Here is a 24,255-nt window from a genome sequence, read left to right on the forward strand (position 1 = left end):
AGGTATAGCTGCCCTTGACCCCCTTCCCTTCCTGTGCTTTATCTTTAGGCACACTATGTAATATATATGAGGATTGCCAGATCTGTTCAGTAGTGTCTATGAAATTAGCACGACGTGGCTCCCTTAAGCAAGGAATAAGCCACTTGGCGGCAGAGTCAGTTTGTTTAAAAATAAAAGGAAAAGGTCATTAAAAGCACCTATGCCCACAGTCAGTTTTAGCATGGTTCCACATCATCCAGAGGTGGCGATTCGGTCTGGCCCCTGAATCATTCTGTTAAATGAATAAGATGGATTTTTAGGTTCCAAAGATCCAGACCATCTCGCATGGATCCATGGGGAGGGGATCGCAGGGAAGTTATTTCCTACAGGATGGCGTCCACCTCTTGAAGTTGGGGGATAAGTTCTTGGAAAACTTGTTGGCATGGTTGACCCTTGAGCAAAGCAAGGCATGACCTTGGGTCAGGTAGGTGGGTGGGCAGATAGTGGGAACTATGCTGGCCTGTGGCGGTAAGGTCATGATTGGTGGGGCATTTACGGTCCTTAGTAGACATCCCCATTGTTAATGGAGATACGTGTGGTACAGCAGTCTCATGGACCTCCAGGGTGTGCTTCCGGCCAGTCAGTTAGAGGGTGCAGGGGTAGGAGGGGGGGGGGGGGGGGAAGACACGCTTCCAGCAGGCCCTTGTGGCCAATCCCTGCACTGGTGCCAAGCTAGCATAGCAGCCCATCCCCTGGGGGTGGTATTTGAGGGTGTAGGGGGGGGGGGGGGTGCCAGAGGTATTTACCCTTATGGGCAGGCAGGCCTCCTGTGCAAGGTCGATGGGGGGGGGCACCCGCACGTAGTTGGGCCAGTCCCGATCTTACACGTAGGCTCATTGCAGGATCTGCAGAGAATCTATTTTATTAGTTTAGGATTAGGAATGGCTATGTATTAGAGACTCCGTTATGTTCAGCCATCCACGGATATTGAAAATAATATCTGATGGTAGTTGTGTGTGATCTGTGCCTTGGGGAAGGGGGTGTGGAGGGACAATAGTCTGAGGGTTATGGGAATAAGGGTGTTTAGGGGTGCAGACTCTGAAATACCTTGCCATATTGCTCCATCCAATGAGATGGAAGCTTTTTGGTGGACAGTAGCCCATTTCAAGTCTTCCTAATTCACTCTGTTTTCCAACTTTTCCATCTCTCCAGTCCCCTTTCCAACATCAGTCTTCAGAACTTGGATGCAGCTTTAAGCAGCATAAAGCACCACTCCAGAAACCAAAACAAACGACACAAACCAAGGTGTACAGTTTAAAAAGTATAAAAATATTTATATTTAACACAATTTATACATAATAATAATACAGCGTTGTCTTTGTTGTCCAGCTTGAGTGTCTTGCTCGTTGATCAGTATCTTCCCATCTCCCACAAGGACCCTGCCCGCCCCCCACTCATGCAGCATCAGGAGACAGGGCAGCCAACATTGTTTTCTAGGAACGTGCACCTATTGCTTTCTTTGGGTCTAGTTAAAAAGGGTTTCCAGATTGCTTGACCCACCGTGGCTGGCAAAACATTTAGAACACCTATTTTTCATTGACCCATTAAAATATTAAGCTACCAAATCTTTCATTTGGGCAAATTAAAATTTCCCCAGTTCCAAATCTTCAATTTCACTAGTGGGGGGAAGGGTACATTTCACTTCAATTTAAAATTGGTCAGTATAACCATAAATGTAAAACCCTGCTCAAGAAAGTACAAAACAAAATACATAAAAGTGCATAAACGTTCCCTATTGCTTTTAGCAGTAAGTCGTGAATGTGTGTCAGCTTACCCATGTCCCATTGTACACTCCCCTGTTCAGTTAAACGTTTTCATGAGAGGTTCACCGCTGAAGAGCATACCTATGCTAGATAAGACTTAGGTTTCTAGTACTCTTTCCAAAAAAACATAACTGAAGGCGGGAAAAGGGAAGTTCTTTGGGTTGGTGCACAACGTGCAGCCAAGGCTAGAAGGTAAAGGATCTAGGAAAACAGAAGTATGCAATGTGTATCCTCCCCATGTTGAATGTATGACGTTACTTAGCATGCTATTACTTAGCATGCCTTTTCTACAAAGTTTTTACTTCGCAAATTCCTTTACTTCGCAGTATTTAATTACGCATGCCATAACTTCCCAAATTTTTTAAATCCATTATAATTGCCATTACTTAGCAGTACATTACTTCGCAGGATTTTACTACGCATAAAGATTTTTTTTCATTGTTTTCCCTACACACCAACACTACCCTCCACGCCCCCTACACTTTCCAAAACCCTAAAACACTACCCTACACCACATCACTATCCTAAACCCTAAAACACTTCCCCTACACTACAACACTACCCTAAAACACTACCCTACACATACACTACCCTGAACCCTAAAACACTACCCCCAACACTACACATACACAACACTACCCTAAACCCTAAAACACTACCCTACACTACACATACACTACCCTAAACCACTATCCCCTACACTACACATACACTACAACACCCTAAACCCTAACACTTCCCTACACTACACAACACTACCCTAAACCCTAAAATACTACCCCCTACACTACAACACTACCCTAAACCCTAAAACACTACCCCTACACTAAACCCTAAAAAACTACCCTACACGTACACTACACTACCCTAAACCCTAAAACACTACCCCCTACACTACAACACTACCCTAAAACACTACCCTACACATAAACTACCCTGAACCCTAAAACACTACCCCCTACACTACACATACACAACACTACCCTAAACCCTAAAACACTACCCTACACTATCCTGAACTCTAAAACACTACCCTACACATGCACAACACTACCCTAACACTACCCTACACATACACTATCCTGAACTCTAACACACTACCCCCTACAGTACACATACACTACAACACTACCCCCTACACTACAACACCCTAAACCCTAACACACTTCCCTACACTACACATACACACTACCCTAAACCCTAAAATACTACCCCCTACACTACAACACTACCCTAAACCCTAAAACACTACCCCTACACTAAACCCTAAAAAACTACCCTACACGTACACTACAACCCTACCCTAAACCCTAATACACTACCCCCTACACTACACCACTACCCTAAACCCTAAAACACTACCCCCTACACTACAACAATACCATAAAAACTAAAACACTACCCCCTACACTACACACTACAACACTACCCTAAAACACTACAACACTACCCTAAAACACTACACACTACCCTAACTACACTGCCCCACTTACCTCTCTGCCCGTGCTCCCGCTCTTCACCTTTAACCATGGATCCACTCTTCTCCTGTGAAGTAACTGCATATGCAAAGCAAAGGCATGCTAAGTAAAAGCATGCAAAGTAAAAGACAATGCTAAGTAAAAGATGCTAAGTAAAGAAGTGCAAAGTAAAAGATGCAAAGTAATGGTTGTTTACCTCCCATGTTATGTTAGCATCAGATTAAAATATTTGAAATACTTCATTATAAATCATAAACAAAGCATTAAGTGGATTTTTATTTGCTAATACACTTTTAAATACGATGCAGGATTTAAAAAAAAAATTGAGGTAGAATGGATTTGAAGCTTAAGCATATTCAGTCCTTTTGTGCGTTTCAGTTGCCCCTTTTGGAAGGGGGAAGTGTTGATGCAAGCTTACGCCAGCTCTTCAAAGCCTCCAAAGGAGGACGAGGAAAGGACAGTGCTTTTTCAAACATTATCATTTATAAAAACATATTGAGAACTGAGTCCTCTTTAAAATAAAGTGCAATAGTTGCCCCATCTCACTTTAAATATGTATTGGTGGGGCTTGCCAATAGCTCGGCTCTGCCATACTGTTTATGTCCTGACATTATACCTCCATCTTAGGAGGAAATACCCTTCAAGGCCTACCCTTTACAGGGCTTGAGCATGGGACCTTTGAACATAATTACAGAGTTCCTTAGGTAGAAGGTGAAGCACCCATATGTAAACTAGGTTTTGCCTCTTCTAAACCACCACGGACAGCGGAACCTTTACTACAATCAATGATGAGAAAAGGCTGAGGGGATTCATCACTTCATCACCATTTCATAGATGAACATACTTTTATCACGGATGTCTCAGTAGGAACCATGCCCACCACAAACCTACTGTACCACAAACACTTCACTGAGTCCCATCACAAACATCAATGGAGTGTGTGCTTCCACAAGTGACTTGTGTAATCCACTTCACCGGAGTCACAATTCCTCCCCAAACCCCAACCTGATAAGGGGGCTCATACTGGGAGTACATCTTCCTGTCCCACTCAACTGGTGCCTATGTGTGGTTATGCAAGCTCCATTTTTAAATTGGATAGACATAGGATTTTTAGTGCACCATGTGCAGGAAATTGGACTGTACACAAAATGGCACCGGTTGGTAGAAGCCTCTTTCAAGCCATCACTATTCCAAATCTTTAATCCACCTTATTTGTTCATACTCAGATGGCACCCAAGACCTGTCCTCTGGTTTACTAGTCCCAAGATGGTAACAACCTGCTCCGACCCTTGAATCCTAGCCCTTTCCAATGTTCCAAGTTTGCCATCAAATGGTAGAGTCTGGCAGCGTTGGGCTGGCCTTCAGTTCACATGGACAAAGAGTTTGAAGTACCAATGTAGCAGAGAAGGGATACCATATTGTGGCAAGATATCCTTTGTGGGACCTTCTCACATTCGAATTAGTCTTATAGTGATCGGTAGTGGAACAGACCCCTAAAGCAACTTAGAGTACCAGGAAACAAACCGTACTAGTCCATTTTGACGTAGAACTGCCAAATTCCAGGCTCTTTTTGGCATGCATTGCCGTTGATAAGTCAAATGTTCTGCCCAATAGCTCTGTAATGGGCAGCAGGAATACTGCAGTTTTGAAGTAAGTAGCAGTAAGGTGCAACAAAGGAATGACAGCTCTACTTTGGTGGTTGTGAGTACTTTTGAAGACTTTGCGAGTTCGCAGATTTCATATTATAGGGTGGTTTACTTCTCACAAAGTTGTGCATTAAGTAGGTTGGCAGAATGTAGCAGATTCTGCATTCACAGTGGATGCAGGGTGTCTGGATTGGATGCATTGCCTTTTTGCAAGGTCAGTGGCCCTTTGTCGTACATTCTCAGAAAATTGACATTGCATAGTGTAGGGCAATTTATTCTCGCTAAGTCTTTCAAAAATCCCCATTTGCACAGCTTCTGGTTGTGGGCAATCCCAATTTAGGGATCTCTGCAGGCTGTTGATTGCTGTGATGGGTCATTTTCAGATCCACTCTTGGCACCTACAGAATGTCATGATCCTCGCCCAGTTGGTGCGGTTCGGTTGTGGACAGTTGCAGAGCAGTAACTGTTGGCCACAATGGTGATTCAGGATCCAGAATCTCTCAGCTGAACCCTTAATGACCATTGGTGTAAGACACATACATGGAGTTGAGTGGATTAGAGGTGGGTGCCAGAGTTGCCGCACAGCGCAAGTTCCCAGTCTTCAGTACGCATTGGACTGGCCAAAGCAGAATACAGAAGAGGATCAGCAGCATTAGGGCAATTAGGAGGATGCGCTTCCAGTCACTGCAGCGGCAGCAGGCCCGCACCCCAGTGCGGGGTTCAGCCGGAGGCACTGCCGAGACCACCTTGGTCATGCCAATGTCCACACAGATGCATGTGTCTGCGCTGTCGGTATCAGAGTTTGATGGCTGCTTATAGCAGAGTTTTGTGCCTTCGATCCAGACCGGCTCCTCGTGCTGTAGATGGGCAGGCAGGATGGACAGGGTCTCCTGGCTGGTCCGCAAGGCTGGAGCCCCCTGCTCCGGGATAGGCGTTGGCTGCCGGCAGAAGGGACATGGCACCTGAGAAGCAGACTTGTCCGCAGCCTGGGAGGCTACCAGTCGCGCCACACACTCCAGGCAGACTGTATGAGAACACTGCAGGGTCTTGGGAGTCTTGAAGATGTTGTCGTAGGAGCCGAAGCAGATCGAGCACTCTAGCATGGACTCTCCACGCTCCACATCCTCAGCTGGAAGCTGCGGCACGTCCACCGCCTGCGTGTGCCACACACTCACCGAGGTATCCATGTCTCTGTTCTGAAAAGATAAAGAAGGACTGATGTTAGAAGCTGAGAGAACAATCTTAACCAACCATAATCCGATAATCAATGATTCGGAAACGCCCCCAGAGAGCCCCCTCTGTTGTAAAACCCCACAACTTCTCAATGACTGCCTTTACATTGCACCCCAAAAGACCAAGGAATTGCCCACTAAGACACTATACAAAACCTGAATGGCAATGGGTCACTGATCAGATCATAGTTTTCCTATATTTTGTGGATTATGGACCAGTAGCCACAACAATCCAGCATTACGCAAGCTGGATCGACACTGTTTTGGGTCAATTTGCAAACCTGTGGAGGAAGACTGGAGTACGGAAACAACCCGAAGTCTGAATCAATTGGACCATCCCATACTATTTCAGTCATGGGGGCACAGACTGCCCCGTTTGAATTTTTTTTTTACAAATTTTCCCACAATGCCCTTGTGCAGTAAGCAAAATATAGAAGAGGCACGCAGACCTTAGAGCGGATCCTTCGTTCTGTGAAGCTATAACCCTAATGAAGTTACCTCGGTGCCTTCAAGCAACCGTACTCCGAGAAGTATCAGACCCCGAATTCCAGAGACCGGCGAATTTTAGAAAATGCAGCCATTTCATGGCGATTAGGTCGTTTTAGACATTGCCACCAATGTGAATGTAGGTGGACGGTTAGAGGGGAGGGGACGGGTATTGCACTGATGCCAGTGCTTTGCAATAATTATCAATCAGGCGGAGGTAACAGCCTAGGTCTGAGTAATGAACGAGCGCGTGCAGCCGACTGCACGTAGTCAAACACTCCTAGGCGCCGGGTGCCCGAGCACACCCTCGTCACGCGCCGCGCGCGCACATTTCGAGACACGTACAGCAATATTAATGAAGCGCGTCCGCATCAGTTTGTCGCCTCTGCACACAGCGAGCTGCAGAACCGGTTTTAGGACTCTTTGGAGACTCGCTGGAATGCCTTTTTATTAATTAGCCAAACTGACAACAAAAATCCGGCATTGATAGGCCAGGCCCGGCTCATGAACTCCCGGGCCTATGCAATCGAGCCGGCCTGCTTCCAGAGAAGATGGCGGCCCTAGCAGGGGCATCGGCCTCTCCGGTGAGAGCTACGAGTCAGCAGTGGTGCCCCAGCGCAGGATACGTGGAACCCTAAGCGTTCGAACCCTTTACATTTAAAAAGTTCAAAACTAATAAATGGCAAATGTTGGCTTTCAGGGTTGGCGTCAGCTCTTCACTGGAGGTTGTCAATGCCACCCATAGTACTTGAGTAGACTAGTTTGTGTATTGAATTAGTGACACTACTTTACACAGCATATGCATCTATGTCACCATCCAACACAACCATGTTAATTGTTGTGATCCTCTAAGGAGCTGGGGTTCACAGATCCACTAACAATTACATCCTTGGCTCTGTGGCTCAGTTTTCTGCTGAAATATGAGCAGAGCAACGATCTTGGTCCCTTTGTTGTCTCCAGTGCGCGGCCTTTCCACCTCAACCACTACCATGTCCCAGGCCTCACTACAGTTCATGCTGGGCAGCCTGGTGATGATCCTTGAAGGTAGCGGTCCTGTCTGATTCTATAATGGTGAACACTGGGGCTGCGCACATTCCAAGGAGTAGAGTCACATTAAGGGTGAATACCCTCAAAGTGCCGAAAGTCTCACGTTCAACTCAAAATTTCCAGTTCTATAACCCTTTCGCTCCTCTTCATACCTTTTCAATTACACTTTAGAACATACTTAAAGAGCTGTATTTAGGTGTTTTACCTCTTTTTGTAATGCCTTAGTTTCCCTTCATGTTCTCTCCCCCACTAATTTTTCCTGCTGTTTTAGCTGATGCGGTTGTATAATTTAATACTATTTTGTATTTTTTATGCAAGGCTGACATTGGCTGGCTGGTACACGGTGCATGCTGTCAAGAATCTGTAAATGAGCCACAGAGAAGTGTTTGGTACTGTGAGGCCACATGAACCACTTCTATACAGGTGCATGTGATCACCAGATTACAATATGATGCACACCATTGTGATTACTCATATCACGCTACTAGCGTGCAAGGCTATTAACCAGCAGGTTAATAGCCAACATTGGTGTCCCTCTGGATGCAGTGTCATGCTTACTAGCAGAGGCAGGTATTTATTTCCAGGAAATCACAGGAGGTGAATTTCTACTCGGGAATTTCCTGGTGGTTGGGTTATTTTAGTCTGAAAAGGAAGTACCTAGGTCTCTGCTTACACCTGCACAGGTGAGCTGTAATGGAGCAGCACTCGTGTGGCCTAATTAAAGCGCAGACTTGTCAAAGCGGCAAGAGGCGGGGAACTTGAAGGGAAATTATGCAATTTTAAACATTTCATTAATAAGGCTGCAAATTCTTTCTGATTGATATGTAGTCTGGCCAACAGACAGGGCCAGAGCCTCTAGAAGGCCAGTAGGCTGGTGCCAAGGTCAGTTGCATGGCAAACTGGGCCCACACTCTGGCCACAAACACACCTGGTTTGGGTGGACTCCCTCTGTGGTGCAGTGCAAGTCATTCCTGAAGACACCCCATCTCAACTCAGTTCTGCCAAGTGCCCAGACGTTGCAAAAAGCGACCCTCCAGAGGGATAATCGGATTTCAAAAGTGTTTATATAAAAAGGGCTTTGATATTTGCTGAGGGAGCCCAGGACCGCACGTGATTTCACCACCCAAGGGAGGTGCCCTATATACAAGCGGCCTAACCGCCTGCACCAAAAGAGAACACGTGACTATAAAAGTTCTGCTTTCAGAAAATGCCTACTCCTTAAAAGTCATTACAGTGCGGGCTGCGTGTCTTCACGGACAGCAGCAGTGCCGGAGCCTGGCTAAGAGCAGGCAGCCTGCCCACTGTGCGCCGGTACCGCTCTCTGTACCTCCAAGAAATTCAGACCTATGCGGCAATAGTGGCGTCCCTGGAAGGGAAATGTAAGCACATGTTGGGCTCCTGCTAAAACTAGAGGGGCCACCTTTGTATGAATACATATACATGCACGTATGCATTTTTACACAGTCACACATACTTACAAAGGCAGCTTTGAACGTTTTCCAACAAACCCTGCTTTGCAATGAAATGTGGTCGGACACATTAATACGCCAGGTGCATGTCCGTTTTTCCCTGCGTCGCCTTCTGATGAGCAGCTGTGGTGGCGTTTGTTGGGGGGGGGGGGGGGGGGGGGGGGGGGAGGGAGGGGGATTAAGACAAAAATGGGGAACGTGCTATGTGCAAACCCCCTTCCCCGGCACCCCCCAATCTCCGACACCACTGCGGCAAAGGGAACATACGAGGTGCCAATTACCCCACCTTGGTACCATTTGCACATGCAATAAGTCTTGTTGTAAAACTTTAGTATGCGATGTGGCAATGCCCAAAACATTTCAATGCATGATCCTTGCCCGTCATGCACTGCTCGCCATGTGATCACCCTAAATACATAGACCAACATTGGCAGCGTAATCAGAAATATACGCATGCACACGCTGGCACCGAAGCCTTCAAAATAACCAAAGTTACCGTAGTTGGTTAATGAACCTGCTGCGGAGGTCTGCTACTGCCTGCAAGTGCCCATTCAGAATCTCGCCACAGACCGATCAATGTTTGGATTTAAATAAATCCAACAATAAATCATATTGCTAACAATATTAATAACACGAATAGTGTTATGAGTGCAGGCACCGCACCGTTTCACTATCAGAGAGGCAGATTATTGGATGTTCATACAAACGGGCCGTGCTCTCAATGAACAGCTGCATTTTTTCGGTGATGAGAGGGTCAGGCTGATACCGGCTCCCGTTCGGACACGGTACACCATCTAGTCCCAGCACTTCCCAGCCAGGACAGCTGCGCGTGCTAGGACAGCTCAAGCATTTCGTAGCAGGCTTCTGGTGGGGCAGTGTTAACACCTCAGCAGGGGAGCTGTGCGCGTGCACGGATAGTGCACGCATTTAGTACAGTTCTTGTCCTGCCAGCTAGAGGGACAGTGGCAGGCAGCACCTCACAGCAGGTTAGCTGTCCATGCTAGGAAAGTGTAAGCATTTGTTAGAACTCTTGTACTTCTACTGGGACAGTACCAACTTCTAATGGGACAGTACCAGCCCCCAGCAGGGAAGCTGTTCATGTGAGGACCGTACGCATTTATTAGAACTCGTACTCCTAATGGGGCAGTGCGCATGTCTGAGCAGGACAGTTTAACATGTGATACATGGCGTATACACGTATTAGAGGAGCTCTGGTTGGGCCGCCCAGGCACATATCAGCAGGGCAGCTATAAACTGCCAGGACAGTGCAAGCAATTTTTATAACTATTATGCTTCTAATTGGGCAGTGCCAGCACATGTTAGCAGGGCAGTTGTACATGCGGCAGGGCAAGAATGTATTATAACTCCTGTGCTTCTACTAGGACAGTGCAGCTGTACATTTGCAAGGACGGTGGGAGTATCAGAGCTGCACTGTTTCCTATAGGACAGTCGAAGCATTTGTGAGCTCGCTAGTTGTACATGTACTAGGACAGTGCAAGCATGTATTCGGGTTGCTAGATTTCTATTGGGAAAGCTCCTGTACTTTTCAGGCAAGCCGCTACGTAATTTACTGCAACTGTACCAGCTGAGCAGGCCTTGTACTGGAGAGTTTAGTTTCAATCAAAGAGTGCCAGGCGCGTTGGAAAGGACAGTAAAGGCACTTAATAGACGGGTATATTTGTAGAGAAAAGTGCAAGCATTTCTCAATTGCCAGAAACGAGAACGACCAAATTAACTCCTGTCTGCAAAGCGTCTCTATTATTAGAGCAGTGCCTTCAATTAGAACAGGGCGTTCCAGCACAGCCGCGTATTGGGACTGCAGGATTTCAATGGAAACGTTCCAGCACTTCTCAGCAGAGCTGCCAGAGAGTGAATAGGATAGTATCAGCACTTCCCAGCAAGGGTTCTGCTGTTCAGAACACAGCACCCGCACTTACAAGCGCTGCTGCACTTTCAATGGAACAGACCCAGCACTTTAGTGGATCCGCTGCATTTTCAATGGAACCGTACCAGCACGTCTCAGCGAGTCACTTCCTGTTCAATTGAAGTACCAGCACTTACAAAGATGGCCATGCTATGTATGAATATTATCTCCACTTATAAAGGTTGCTCTACGCTTTCAACAGAACAGTGCCTCCACTTAAAAGGGGATTTATACGTTCAACGAAGCAGTACCAGCACTTCTCAGTGGGTCAGCTGCACTTTCAATGGAACTCTTCACTGCCGACAAAGAAAACACGGGCTTTGTTGCTGTAGACCAACTGCTTACGGTTTACCTACACGCTTCAATATTACTCCATTTAGCGACCTGGTAAGTAGTAGTAGTAACAGCTTTATTTCGATATATTAGACATATCATCAAAAGCAATACAACACAATAAAAATTATTAAAAATACAATACATTTTAACATTTGATCCTCACTTACAAATAAGCAATTTGACACTTGATAAAAACATAAAAATAGCAATAAAAACACACAACAGTGTTTAAACAGCTCTTTAGCAAAAAGATCAAATGCAACTCGGAGGTATTATGTAGCAAGTACAGATCGTAATTAGCAGAGACTCAATTGCCTGGCGGATCTAATTCGCCATGTCCAGCCTAAGAATTTTGCTAAGCAACAGGCAAACAGGGGACGGGCATCCGATCTTAAGATGCGCAAGGCATCCAGATGAGATCTGGTACCTAGGTTCCTACATAGAGGTTTCAGCCAAATGCGCCGCGGGGCTGCATAGGCTGGGCACTCGAACAATAAGTGGGCAACTGACTCAAGCTTGTTGTCACAGAAGGGGCAGTATGGTACAGTTAGCAGCGGTGGCTTCCAGCTTGCTGTCAACTGGCCAAGAGGCAGCATGCCCACTCTAAATTTAAAATATAATGCCCTATCCCATGATTTGTGAATCAAGTCGAAGTAGGAATTCCCTAACAGGGTGCTCTTTGACCATCAGAAATTCTCTGGTAGATCTACAGAGTTTGGAATCACTATTTATCCCATTTGCCACCCAAGTCCAATAAAGATTCTTTAGGGACTGTTTGGTGGGGGAGGTTCTATTAATCTAGGCATCTTCAAGGCCAAGGTCATAAAGAAGCCGCATAACTTCCTTAAGCCAACGGACCTTGTGCCAGCCAGGAGTTGAGAGAACTTCCCTTAGGCCTTCCGCATAACTGGACAGTTCTGGTACCCTCCAAATTCGTGCCCACAGAAGAAGGGGACGCAGCCTTGCCTGCTCATTTATTGGACGTGTACCTGTGTCCAATAAAAGTGGGAGAGAAGGAGTGCTATGCGGTAGCCTCAAGAGGTCTTTGTGGAAGTTATTTTCCAAACGCCTCAAGTAATCAACTTTCTGCACACCCCACAGTTCAGACCCATACAGAACTGCGCTCACCGCCCGTGCCCTATATATATCTAATACAGCACCTACTGGTTTGAGGGACGAGGTGCGTTGTTCCTTCAATAAGGCCCCTGTTATCCTCTTGTGGGTCAAAAAGGTCTTTTGGTGGTGGGACTTCCAATTCATAGAATCACAGAGGCGGATACCTAGGTAGTCAAACTCTTTTACCCTTTCTAGCGGGACTGAGTCCAAGATGGGGGGGATAACAGTTTTCCTTGGGGGGTTTAGAACCAAGAATTTAGTTTTGCCTACATTGATAGCAAGACCCCTAGAATCACAAAATGTCTTAAAGCTGGAGAGTAAAGATTGAAGGCCTATTGGGGTTTTTGAGATCAGGAGGGTGTCGTCCGCAAATAGGAGGGTAGGGATTTTCCTGCCAGCCAGGGAAGGTGCATCAGCTGGATGTTTGAGTAAGTGCTCCACCACTCCATTAACATATAATGAAAACAGAGTGGGGGCTAGCACACAACCCTGGCGGACACCCCTATTTACGGGAATACGTGGTGTTTTTTGGCCCTGCTCTCCCCACCTGATCTGTGCAAAGTTACTCTCGTGAAACTTGGTAAGCAAGCTAAGTAGGTAAGAAGGGATACCCAGGCCCTCTAAGACATTCCACAACTGGGCACGTGGGACCAGGTCAAAGGCAGCCCGTAAATCTATGAATGCGAGATACAGACTGCCCTTGCCCAGTACGACCACTTTCCAGTATATCAGTAATAAGCGAAATGTCTGTTCAATAGTCCCCACCCCAGATCTAAAGCCAGCCTGAAAGTCTGACAATACTTGGTTATCTTCAGCCCACTGTAAGATCCTGCCTAGAACTACCTTACCAGCTACCTTCTGAGTGGAATCTAACAAACTAATAGGGCGGTAGTTAACGGGGTCTTCCCGACATCCCTTTTTAAAGATCGGGACGACCTCCGCACCCTTCCAGGAATCGGGGGGAGATCCACCCCGCAGCGCCGCGTTCAAAAGTAGGGCAATAAGCTTGCTCCACACCTCCGAATTGGCCCTTATTAGGTCACCTGGGATGCCATCCGGTCCTGCCGCCTTGTTAGGCACCAGGCACTTAATTGCCCCTTCAACTTCGCTGGTTGCGAAAAGGATGTCCTCGTCCAAATAGTCGACAGGCACTCGAGAGAGATCTATCGATACATCTAAGAATCCCTCAGGGATAGCATATAAGTTAGAGAAATGAGCAAACCACGCCACTCCCGTGATGTTACAGGTCAAAAGAGAGTCGGCGGGTTTATCCCTTTCTCTCAACAGTTTCCAAAAAGCCCTCGAGTCTTTCCTGGAGCTGGCTATCATTAAATCCTCCCAGTATTTAGTTTCATAGGCCCCCCTAGCCATCGACAAAGCTTTTTTGTAACTCTTCCTTGCAAGACTAATGCGGCACGGTACCTTGGATTTTACTGCTAGTACAAGTTCTCGTTTAGCAGCAGAACAGGGAGGAGAGTACCATTTGGCTCTATTCTTGGATGGAATCCTGCTCGTGGCCCCCGCTCTACCCTGAGGGACAACGAACAGCTCGCTAAGTGCCAAGGTAGTTTCTGTGAACACGTTGCAAACATCAGAATTGCTAGGTTCCATTGTGTCTATGCGCATTTTCACAGTGGACATTATGGATTTTGCTTTGGCCAACCTCCCCTCATCTGCGGCAACTTTATTCCATTTTAGCCGCCTGCCACAGTTCGAGGGGACTAATTCATGGGTAGATTTCCATGTGTGTGGTGAAGGAATTGGGAACGTATCTTCCCATGGGGGAGTGAGAGTCAGGGCTAGTGGATTATGGTCACTATCGGTTGTCTCAAGAACCTCCATATCTTGAAGGTAAGGCCAGAGCTTGTAGTTCAGCAAAATATAATCGATGCGTGAGGTGTGGCCCACCCTATTATAGGTGTGAGCCCCCCTGGTATCTGACTTTGATCTGCCGTTGGTTGCTCTAAGGTCATATTCCATACAGAGGCCATTAATGTCTATGGCACTTTGAGTCCACTTTTTAATCGGGTTTAAAGAAAGCAAGGGAATACCTCTCCCAACATCGTCCTCCCAAGTGTCTAACATATCGTCGCTGGCTAGTGGCTCAAAACAACAATTGAGGTCACCAGCCAGTAAGACCAAACAATCTGTTACAGGACCGGAGCTCCTCCTCAATTCCTGTAGAGGATAACGAGGAGATACTACCCCTTGCCCCCCTTAGGTAGAGGTTAAACACTTCAAGCGACCTGGTACGGATAAAAAGCTGCATCGGGTATTACAAACCTATGCTTTATTACATTGAACACATCTCTGCAACAAGCACCTTACAATTGCCATGATATCACACCAGTACTACAGAGTTTCATTAGGCAGAATATTTGCATTTTTACACAACAACCGCATGCTTGGCTGCACTGACCAAGGGACTTCTGCAGGAAAGGGGTAACTCTCGGGCAAAAGCAGTGCCTCGCTCAAGTAAACAAGCACGAAAGGCATCTCAGGGGCTGCATGTTGGCACAGCACCAGTCTTGGCGGGGGCAGAGGTGCCAAGCTGGCTTGAACAGATTCAGATTGTTTTACTTTTTAAATTACCCGTGCAGGACAATAAATACCAAAAAGCAAATTGAAGGGAAAACAACCAAAATAAAAACATGCTGGGTAAGGTCCCACAGCTCCCACACACTTCACATTCAGCTCCTACACACTTCACATGGGACAAAGCATGAACCGCAGGACTTCCTGAGGGTAAGTGGGATGAAAAAGTGGAGGTTCTCTAAAAGGGATGTGGCCTGTGTAAGTAAGGGTCTGGTTTAAACATTTAAAACTAAACGCCTGTAGTACCACAGTGTGCCACCGACGATATTTTGGTTCCCCTCAGAGCTTGGTTATTGCATACATATAACTCTATATGCAGCTCATCTGACTTACACTTATAGCCAGCCAGGACTATTGGCTCCATCAATGGTTGTTATCCGTTTAAGATAAATTAATAACAGCAATGATGTTGTAAACAGTTAATATTGAAAAGGCTTCAATTCTGAAATTGAGAGTCTGAATTAAACATTAGTGAGGACTGCGGATGGCTAGCAGTCTTCAAAGTGCCTCAATAACTTCTGTTATGTGCACTCTGCATAAGACATGTATGCCTTCTTGCACTCCAGATCGTGTCTATCTGCACATCTTACATCTCAACTCTGCTCATTAGCACCTACTTTTCACTGTCTCCAGAGTGGACTGTCTTCACCTCCACCCCCCCCAACAATGCACCCACTCATCTGTACACACTGCATTTTCTTTATATTTGCCCTGGCCAGCATTTTATCAACTGTGTACCTCCATCTCACACTCCTCATTTCCACACGATCACACTTGTAACTGCTTTCTGTTACTAGTGTTCGGTTCTCTCTGCAGAGAGGCCAAGGACCAGATGACCATGTATTCTGAGCACCCTTTTGGCCTGCTGACAAGCACTGTGAAAAACGGGCACTGTCTTCATCCTCAACTCTAGAGCTCGCACTCGTAGCCCTCAAAAGCACCAGGAGCAGACTCAGTTTAAATTATGTACTTTACAAGAGTAATGTTTAAAATTAAATATATACAGAAACACGACATCCTAGAAATATCTAACACTCTTAGGGAATGCAAGATAAACATGTACAATATAAACAGGAACCAACTCACTGACTTGGATTAATATTTTTTACATCCATTCTTCAGAAAAACGTTGAGTGTTTTTGCCAGGAAAGGACATGAATAGAAGGTCCAACAGAGACCCTTTTTAATGTTCATTTTTAATCACCATTAGGTCTGACACCAACAGCATACATGCCACCAAATTCAATTCGGGAGGTAGACTTCTGATTTTTTTTTTACAAACTGCTTTATTTTCGCTATCTCATGCTTAAAATTGCCTCTGCCGCAACAGAAGTCAGTGGGCAAAACATTCTCACAATGCTGCTTTCAAAATCAATCCCTTTACAGGACTAATATATGGACATGTATGCCAAAGAGATCAGGCCCACCTAAAGCCCTGCAAGACTACACATCCCACAATCCATTCTGCCCCTCTGTGCAAGCAGCCCATAGAACTGTAGTAACATAGAAGTGAATGGGCACCTACCTGTCCGAGGTTGGTGTGCTTGTAGTATCACATGCAGAGCCTGCACCTGCCACGCTCTCGTGTCCTCAGCGCGTGCCCCAGGAATGGTCCCTTGGTCCTCAGTCTCCCAATCCTGCCCGTTCAGATGAGCAACAAATCCTTGCTGCTGCCGGCCACAGGTGCTCTTATAGCCTTCCAGGTGAGTCGCGCGCCCCGCCCCGCCTCCTCTACACAGCCGTGACTTCTGGGGGGCGTGGCACTCCTGCAGTCACGCACCCTTCCCGCCCTCGAGCCCCGCCCGCATTCCAGGGAAGCGGCACGTGCACGTAGCTTAAATGAGAGCGCCTTCGCCCCAATGCTCTTGCCCACGTTGGAAGGCGGCTGCTCACTGGCTGTACGTCACAGTACGTGTACGTCACAGGTCCCGCAGCCAGGAACCCACCCCGGTGGATTCGTGCATCTGCTGCTGTTGAGATCTGTCCAGTGGGGTCCGAACTGACCGTCTCAGGCGTTCATCCTTGGAAGGGCGATTAAACGAATGACAACGAGTTGGTCACTAGTAAACCCTATGATTAATGTGCCAAGTGAATTCGGTTTGTTTGTTATGTATTCTAGTCAGTGACTGTGCAATAGTGGTGGTGATAGTTATATTAAACACGTTCCACTCTGCGCGTGCGCCTCTTCCGACTCAGATTTGGCAGTTGTAGAACCTCATACCGAGTGATCACCTCTAGGCGATTTCCTGTCGGCTGCTCGTGGTCTCTGGTGAACTAGTTTAAAGGATATTGCATGCTCCTTGGAAGGGGTTTGTCTTTTTTCTTCTGAATTACGCACATTTGAGCTCTATATACTACGACCGTGGCTGATCACAGACTAATTAGCAGACAATCCACCGTTCATAATATCACATCGAGTGCCATAGACGGAATCACAGTGACCTGACCATGACCACCCGCGGCCTCCGGTAATACCTGGAGTTAGAACACCAAGTTAGCATTGCCCGAGGCCTTTACCTTCTGGGCTTAAAATGCAAAATAATGTTGACATTAAGAAAAGGCGTACTCTGTTTTACAGGTGGGATAAACGAAAGCTTCCCTTGAGGCTGTCTGTACCCAGTCGGGCGAAGTGCATTGTGGAGCTTGTAGTCCAAGATGTTTGGAAATGTCACATGCCAGTGTAAGTAACTCGTCCTTACTCAGGGCTTTAAGTGGGATGAAAAAACTGGGGAGGTGGGGTGAGGGGGTGTCTCATAGGGGCGTGGTCGATTCAATTAAGGGTGTGCCATAAAACATGTAGGCTAAAAATATGCACTTAGAGGGGCAGATTTACAAGCCCCTTGCACCTCTTTTACGTCGCCGTTGCTTCACTTTTGTGACGCAGCAGTGGCGCAAAGCCAGCGCCATGCTGCGGGGTATTTACAACCTGATGCATCTGGGAGATGTGTCAAGTTGTAAAGCCCTGCGCCACATGTAGGCGTTCCGTGCAGGAACGCCTCCTGAAAGTAGCTGAGTGAAATCTCTAAGATTTCACTCAGCCACTTTTAAGGCCATGCTGCGTCAAAACCCTGCCCCTGCTTGAAGCAGGCGTAAGGATTGACGCAGCATTTTAAGGATAGGGCACCCCGAGCCTTGTTGGAGCTGCGTCGCGCTTGCGATGCAACTCCAGCAATGCGCTGCCTTTACGGCAGCAGATGCATGACGCATCTGTCCATCATTGCTCCATGGTGCGCCACATTGTAAATGCGGTGCATCTGGCGGAGCCGTGACGCACAATAACTGGCGCATCCCTGCTGATATGCAGGGATGTGCCAGCTATTGTAAATCTGCCCCAGAGTGCGCTGGCCCACTGGTATTGTGTTGTGTCTGTCCATTCATCCAGCTATATAACACAACAAGTAACATTACACCTACAACAATCCAGAGCTACTGGCTTTGTCATTGGTTGTACATTGCATAAGATAAATAAGAAAGAACTATCGCTTCCTTGGTTGTGGCGTACAGTAGAGCTGCCAACTTTCGAGTTGAGAAAGCAGGTTCGAGCATCTCTTCTTCTCAACATCCTATGATTCACAACATAAATATGTCCTAGTGTAATGTACCAGGTGCTCGTGTTTGCTCCAAGTTTGGGCCTATAAAACTGAAAAATGAGTCTCCTTGAAGTTACATCAAAAGCAGTGACGGATGCAGAGTTAAGCTTTTGGACGATGGACTGTTGGGTCTATTCTAACCACGCAGGCCATACGAGTCTCGTAAAGACTTAACTTTTAAAAACTAGAAATAAACTATTGTTCTGAAAAAAAGAGAAAATGTGTTCTGATGCTGGCCCCACTTTCAAATTCTCTCATCGTGAATTCACATATATGACTGGGATAAACCGCCGGTTCAAGCCAAGCAGTTGTGTAAAACCTGCAGATTCTGGGTTGAAACCTCCACCATGCCAGCTCGGCTTTCACTCTTTATTAGTCGATTAAATGAATACCAGGGCCTGGCTCTTTAAGAACACCTGCAATTCAAGCGATAATGGATGACTCAGGAGTCGGAAGGTGCTATAAATTGTAAATAGCATTGCTACCCACCGCGCGCACGGCCATTGGGTGACGTCACCTTATTAATCAAGCGCTAATGCCCTTGGGCAGCATCGCTGCCCAGATGAAGCAAGATGCAGGTTTTCAAAAGCATTTTGTGAAGTTAGCTGATACGAGGAGCTACAGGTGCCGTAGGCGCTGTAGCTGCGAGCCATGGACTTCAGACCATCCCATGAATCAGAGGGGCAACTCGAGTCAAATTTCGGTGGGGGGGGGGGGAGCTAAGAAAGAATTTCGGGGGGGGGCTGAATCTTTAGCCAATCGCCAGAGTCGAGCTGCAGGGGCTCTTAAAAAGGGTGAAACAACAACATAGCCCCATTAACATGCACAAGGTCTTTTAAAGACCTGTGAAGTGCTCGGGTGCAGCTGTGAGCGGGCCCCGGAAGTGTCTCATCCCGGGCTGCCACACACGAGGGGGGTGGGGGGGGGGGGGGGGGGACTGAAGCCCTTTGAGGCCAATGAGTGTTCCGCGCCTGCCATAAATGCATAAATCAATACACCTCGGTCCTGACCAGCAGCGCCACCTGCTAGGTAGAGCACCCGTCTGTCGCAGCGCCTCTCATTACCGACCGGCACCAGGCACGTGGTCGGACTGATAAACAGCTTTGCGTTTGCACCTTTATTTCTGACCTACATTCACATACCTGTCAAATTGAAGAAAAATCTCAAGGTGTGAGGAAGGGGTGGGGTCTAGGAGGAGGCGGGGCCTCATGTCCAGAATTACCTACAAGGCTCTTTTGAACTCCACCCGACCCCACGCTCCCTCCTCCCAAATGACCAAAAAAAAGCTTGCTGAGTCTGATGACAACTTCCTGGGGTGTTTTCGCATTCCTTAATGGAGGCCCTGGGGTGTTTTCACATTCCTTAATGGGCATCGCAGTTCAAAGCCTCGGAAAGGGAGCTAGAAATCCACTACTCCCCAGCCACTGTAGGATACGGATTCCTCACTGGGGGACCGTGTGATGGGATCTGATATCGAGTATCACACGGTGGCACCGTGTGACTTGGCAGGTATGCATTCAGGGCTTTAAATGGGCCGGGTCCCTCAGGGCCTCAGAACCAGTAGTAATTAAAAACTGACATTGAAAAGGGGCCCTAAATTCGTGTTCTCATTTGTGAACAATGGATAAGTCATCCACGTCAGTGATTTACTTCCTGTTTATGTTTCACGTGATTTACTTAATCATGCATTACCTAAGAGTGTGAGCTATTTCCATGATGATGTGCTTCAGTATTTTTTGTGCAGCATAATACTGTACTACAGGGATTAATTTAAACTGAGTTGCCTACAGGTGTTTATAACGCGGCATCATTGAACTCTGGAGTCGTGGCTGAAGGCAGAGTTTCTCACTGTGCATGTAATTGGGTTGAAAAGGTGTTCAGAATTCATGGTCCTCCAATCCTTGGCCTCTCTGCAGAGTGCATAGAGCAAACATCAAGTATTCCAGTTGAAATTTTGACCTGTGCAAATGTGCATGAAGACTGTATACAGGTGTCAAAATATTGACAAAGCTAAAGTAAAATGAAATGCAATGCTCAAAGGTGAGTGGGTGCATTTTGTGTTTGTGGGTGGCAAGTGAAGGAGATGCGAGGATGTGTTTTCGGGAGAGAGCAAAGAGAGGGTATTGAAGAGGAAAGAGATGAGGTGTAAGATATGCAAATGGCCGAGTTGTGGAGAAAGTGCGTACATGTCTAACACAGAAAGAACTACCGTCTGAAGACCACTACCCCTTCAGCAGTCCTCAGTAATGTTTAATTTGAGAATTGAAATATTTCCAATATTAATTATTTACACCAAAATCAATGTTGTTACTAATTTATCTTAAACAGCTAACAAGCATTGGTATAGCCAACAGTCCTGGCTGGTTTTAGGTGAATGTTAGCTGTTGTGTTATATATCAGGATGAAATAACAGAGAACGCAAATAGAAACCAAAATACTAGTCTGGTGTCACATTATGGGAACAGCAAACATGTAGTTTACATGTTTAAGCAACTCCTTTAATGATATTTGCCACGCCCCTTTTAGAGACTCCCACTATTTCCATCTCACTTAAAGCCTTGTCTACATTACCCGGTGATGTTAGACCGGAGGAACTCCTACAAAGCACTGCCAATGCACTTCCATCATGATCATCTGCAGACAGGTTTTTGCTGTACTGGGACTCGCATGCAGATGTGTCATTGCAAATCCACCCTGCCCGGGGGCACAGCAGGTGCTAGAGTGAACTCACACCTACTCCTCAGTACCAAACTGCAATGTGCTCTTCTGTTTACATACTGTGCCTGGTTCACACAGCTCTTCTCTGTGTGCCCACAGCGGGTCCATTGATGCACTCACAACGTCTCTGCCAGGGCACCTCAGACGTGGACTGTGACACCGTTTGCTGTGCCAGTACTGGGGTGTTCACACACCTATGCCTGCTTTTCCCTATTTAGTCTCTTACACATCCTTGCTGCTTTATCTCAAAATATCAACTACAGAAACGCTGTGCTACCAACATATCATGACCAAAATTTGAGAAAGTAAGTGCATATAGGGAAGTACAGATTTACTATTCTTAACTCCGCATCTGTGTGTATATATATATATTTATATATATATATATATATATATATATATATATATATATATATATATATATATATATATATATATATATATATATATATATATATATATATATATATATGTGATCAAGGACCCAAGAGGTTTGAAACACGTCATGGCGGCTATGCACTAACAACAAATAAAAGATTTGCACAGATAAAGTGGAGTTTGTGCCTTTTTCGTCGAGAAGCGTGGAATCGACTGGAGAAAGGAGTGAAAAAAATACATATATGTGTGTGTGTGTGTGTGTGCCATGTGCTTATAAGTGGAGTTAAGTAAAGACAATCCATACCTAACTATATAGTTATCTTGTCAATATTTTGGAGTCTACATTTCGCCCATGATATTCTGGAGTAGATGTAGATACTAAGGCGTAATATCTCACTGTGAATGTGCCTTAATCCTGAATGGAGGTACAAAAGGGGGTGGTGATGGACGGAGCATCTGAACCAATCAAACACTCACACCCAGTCAAAAGATCTGGGTTTGATCCATCACCGTTCTTTAGCCCACTCTGCCACCCCAGTTCAGACATGGCTATATGCAAATCAGTCTGACCATGTACCTCATGGGAACAGTCCAGCCCGAACTGCTAAGCCATGCCTTCCCTGGACCGGAAACAAGCTTCCGAGGACCGGTTTCTGGCTGCTTGACTCCAGTGGCAAAGTGAGCAAGGGACTCACGTCTGACCATACCCTGCCACACTTATGGCGGCCAAAGCGGTGCAAAAGGGGGTGGTGATGGACGGAGCATCTGAACCAATCAAACCGGTCCTCGGAAGCTTGTTTCCGGTCCAGGGAAGGCATGGCTTAGCAGTTCGGGCTGGACTGTTCCCATGAGGCACAGGGTCAGACTGATTTGCATATAGCCATGTCTGAACTGGGGTGGCAGAGTGGGCTAAAGAACGGGGATGGATTAAACCCACATCTTTTGACTGGGTGTGAGTGTTTGATTGGTTCAGATGCTCCGTCGATCACCACCCCCTTTTGTACCGTTAATCCTGAATGGAGCCATCATTCCTATAGTAAAACTGAATTCCCCGCACTTCCCTGCCAAAGCACCTCACGAGTCACTCCTGACATGAGTGCTCATTGTTATTTTATCACTGAGACCCCCACACATCTATGCCGATGCACCTCACTGCAGACATTAAATATATATATATATATATTTTTTTTATTGAAAATAAGGCACGACACATAGGCAATGCAGTTAGATGCGAGATAGCAAGAAATGTTGCACATGAAATGGTTCTTTAAAACAGCCTCACCCCAGACTTGAGCACTCATTGTTATTACTCGCCATGAGGTCTCCTGCACGCCTCTATCCACGCACCTCACTCCTGAGTGGAGTCATCTTGATACTCCATCACCGAGACCCCACACATACCTACTAAAGTACCTCACCCATACCTGGAACCCACTTATTACTCAAACACCAAGCAGCGAGAAGTTCCTAACTTCCCCTGCCTCAGACTTTGGTGAAAACTCCAGCGCGAGCCCGCCCGCCTCTGCCGGAAGATGACCTTTGTTAAAACAGAATGACCGCTCGTCTGGACCCTCTGCTCCAGTTGGAACTGGGCGTTCAGCCGAGAGTCCCACTCGCAGTGAGTCACAGTGAGACGACACCTGTTTACAATCAGCAGGCTTGAGAAACCTCTGAGTTTCCTTCGAAGGTTGTGTACTTTTCCCAGTTAATGGTTAGCACAGTTTCCTCCTCATTTGTACAATGAGCCCCAGTGACGTCAAAACAAAACAGTGACATTTCCTGATAGCCAGTGGCTAAGCCAGGGTGCCAGGGGTCGAAGGGCAAGTATGTATGTTCTCTGTTTATCCCCTTTTGTATTGAACTGTTCTGTTTGGTATTCTTATATGCTGCTGGTACTGCATTTATTACCTTTCCTCCAATTGTAAAGCGCTCTGATATCCTTCGGGATCATGTTCCCGCTATATAAAACGTTATAAATAAATGTAAAATGAGCCATTCCCCTGCTTTGACAGTGAAAGACAGTCATAATTTGGGTGCAGTGGGTCTCTCATGCCATTGGGCCATGGTGTCTCTGCACCTGCTGCACTATTGATACCTATGCCCCTGCTGATAGCCAAGTGGCAAATAACACGGCGTTCATGCAATAAAACCATGGCGTGGCAAAAGATTGTACATTTATACTGTGATAATACTACATGTTTGGAAGACTGTAGCACGTTTTCCTGTGGTGATATGTGTGTTTTTAACGCTCCTTTAGAATGTGTTTCCTGTAGTAATCCCATGTGGTTGAAATACTGCAGCATGTTTTTCCCAGTGGCGGCTGCTTTGGAAAAGTAGTGGTAGGGCGTAGGTGGAGAGTGGCTTGTTTAAAAAAAAATATATATATATAAAGTTCACTCACCTGCGAAGAGCCGTCGCCTCTCCTCCATACTGTTCCT

At 46.4% G+C, this 24,255-nt stretch overlaps 1 protein-coding gene across 1 annotated transcript; it reads right to left on the reverse strand.

Annotated features, from left to right (window-relative positions):
* Positions 1 to 5,305: 5,305 nt before the first annotated feature.
* Positions 5,306 to 16,721, reverse strand: LOC144754496 (RING finger protein 223-like). Its single transcript, XM_078642365.1, has 2 exons — positions 16,657 to 16,721; positions 5,306 to 6,122 (listed from the first exon to the last, which is right to left on the reverse strand). The coding sequence occupies exon 2, from the start codon at positions 6,111 to 6,113 to the stop codon at positions 5,439 to 5,441; it is 675 nt and encodes a 224-aa protein (XP_078498491.1). The 5' UTR covers positions 6,114 to 6,122; positions 16,657 to 16,721; the 3' UTR covers positions 5,306 to 5,438.
* Positions 16,722 to 24,255: the final 7,534 nt, after the last annotated feature.

Source organism: Lissotriton helveticus, chromosome 5_1, assembly GCF_964261635.1.
Source record: "Lissotriton helveticus chromosome 5_1, aLisHel1.1, whole genome shotgun sequence".
NCBI classification, from domain to species: Eukaryota; Metazoa; Chordata; class Amphibia; order Caudata; family Salamandridae; genus Lissotriton; species Lissotriton helveticus.

Excerpts from the sequence above, each read along its gene's own strand:
- LOC144754496 (XM_078642365.1), bottom strand. The coding sequence starts at position 6,113 with ATGGATACCTCGGTGAGTGTGTGGCACACGCAGGCGGTGGACGTGCCG.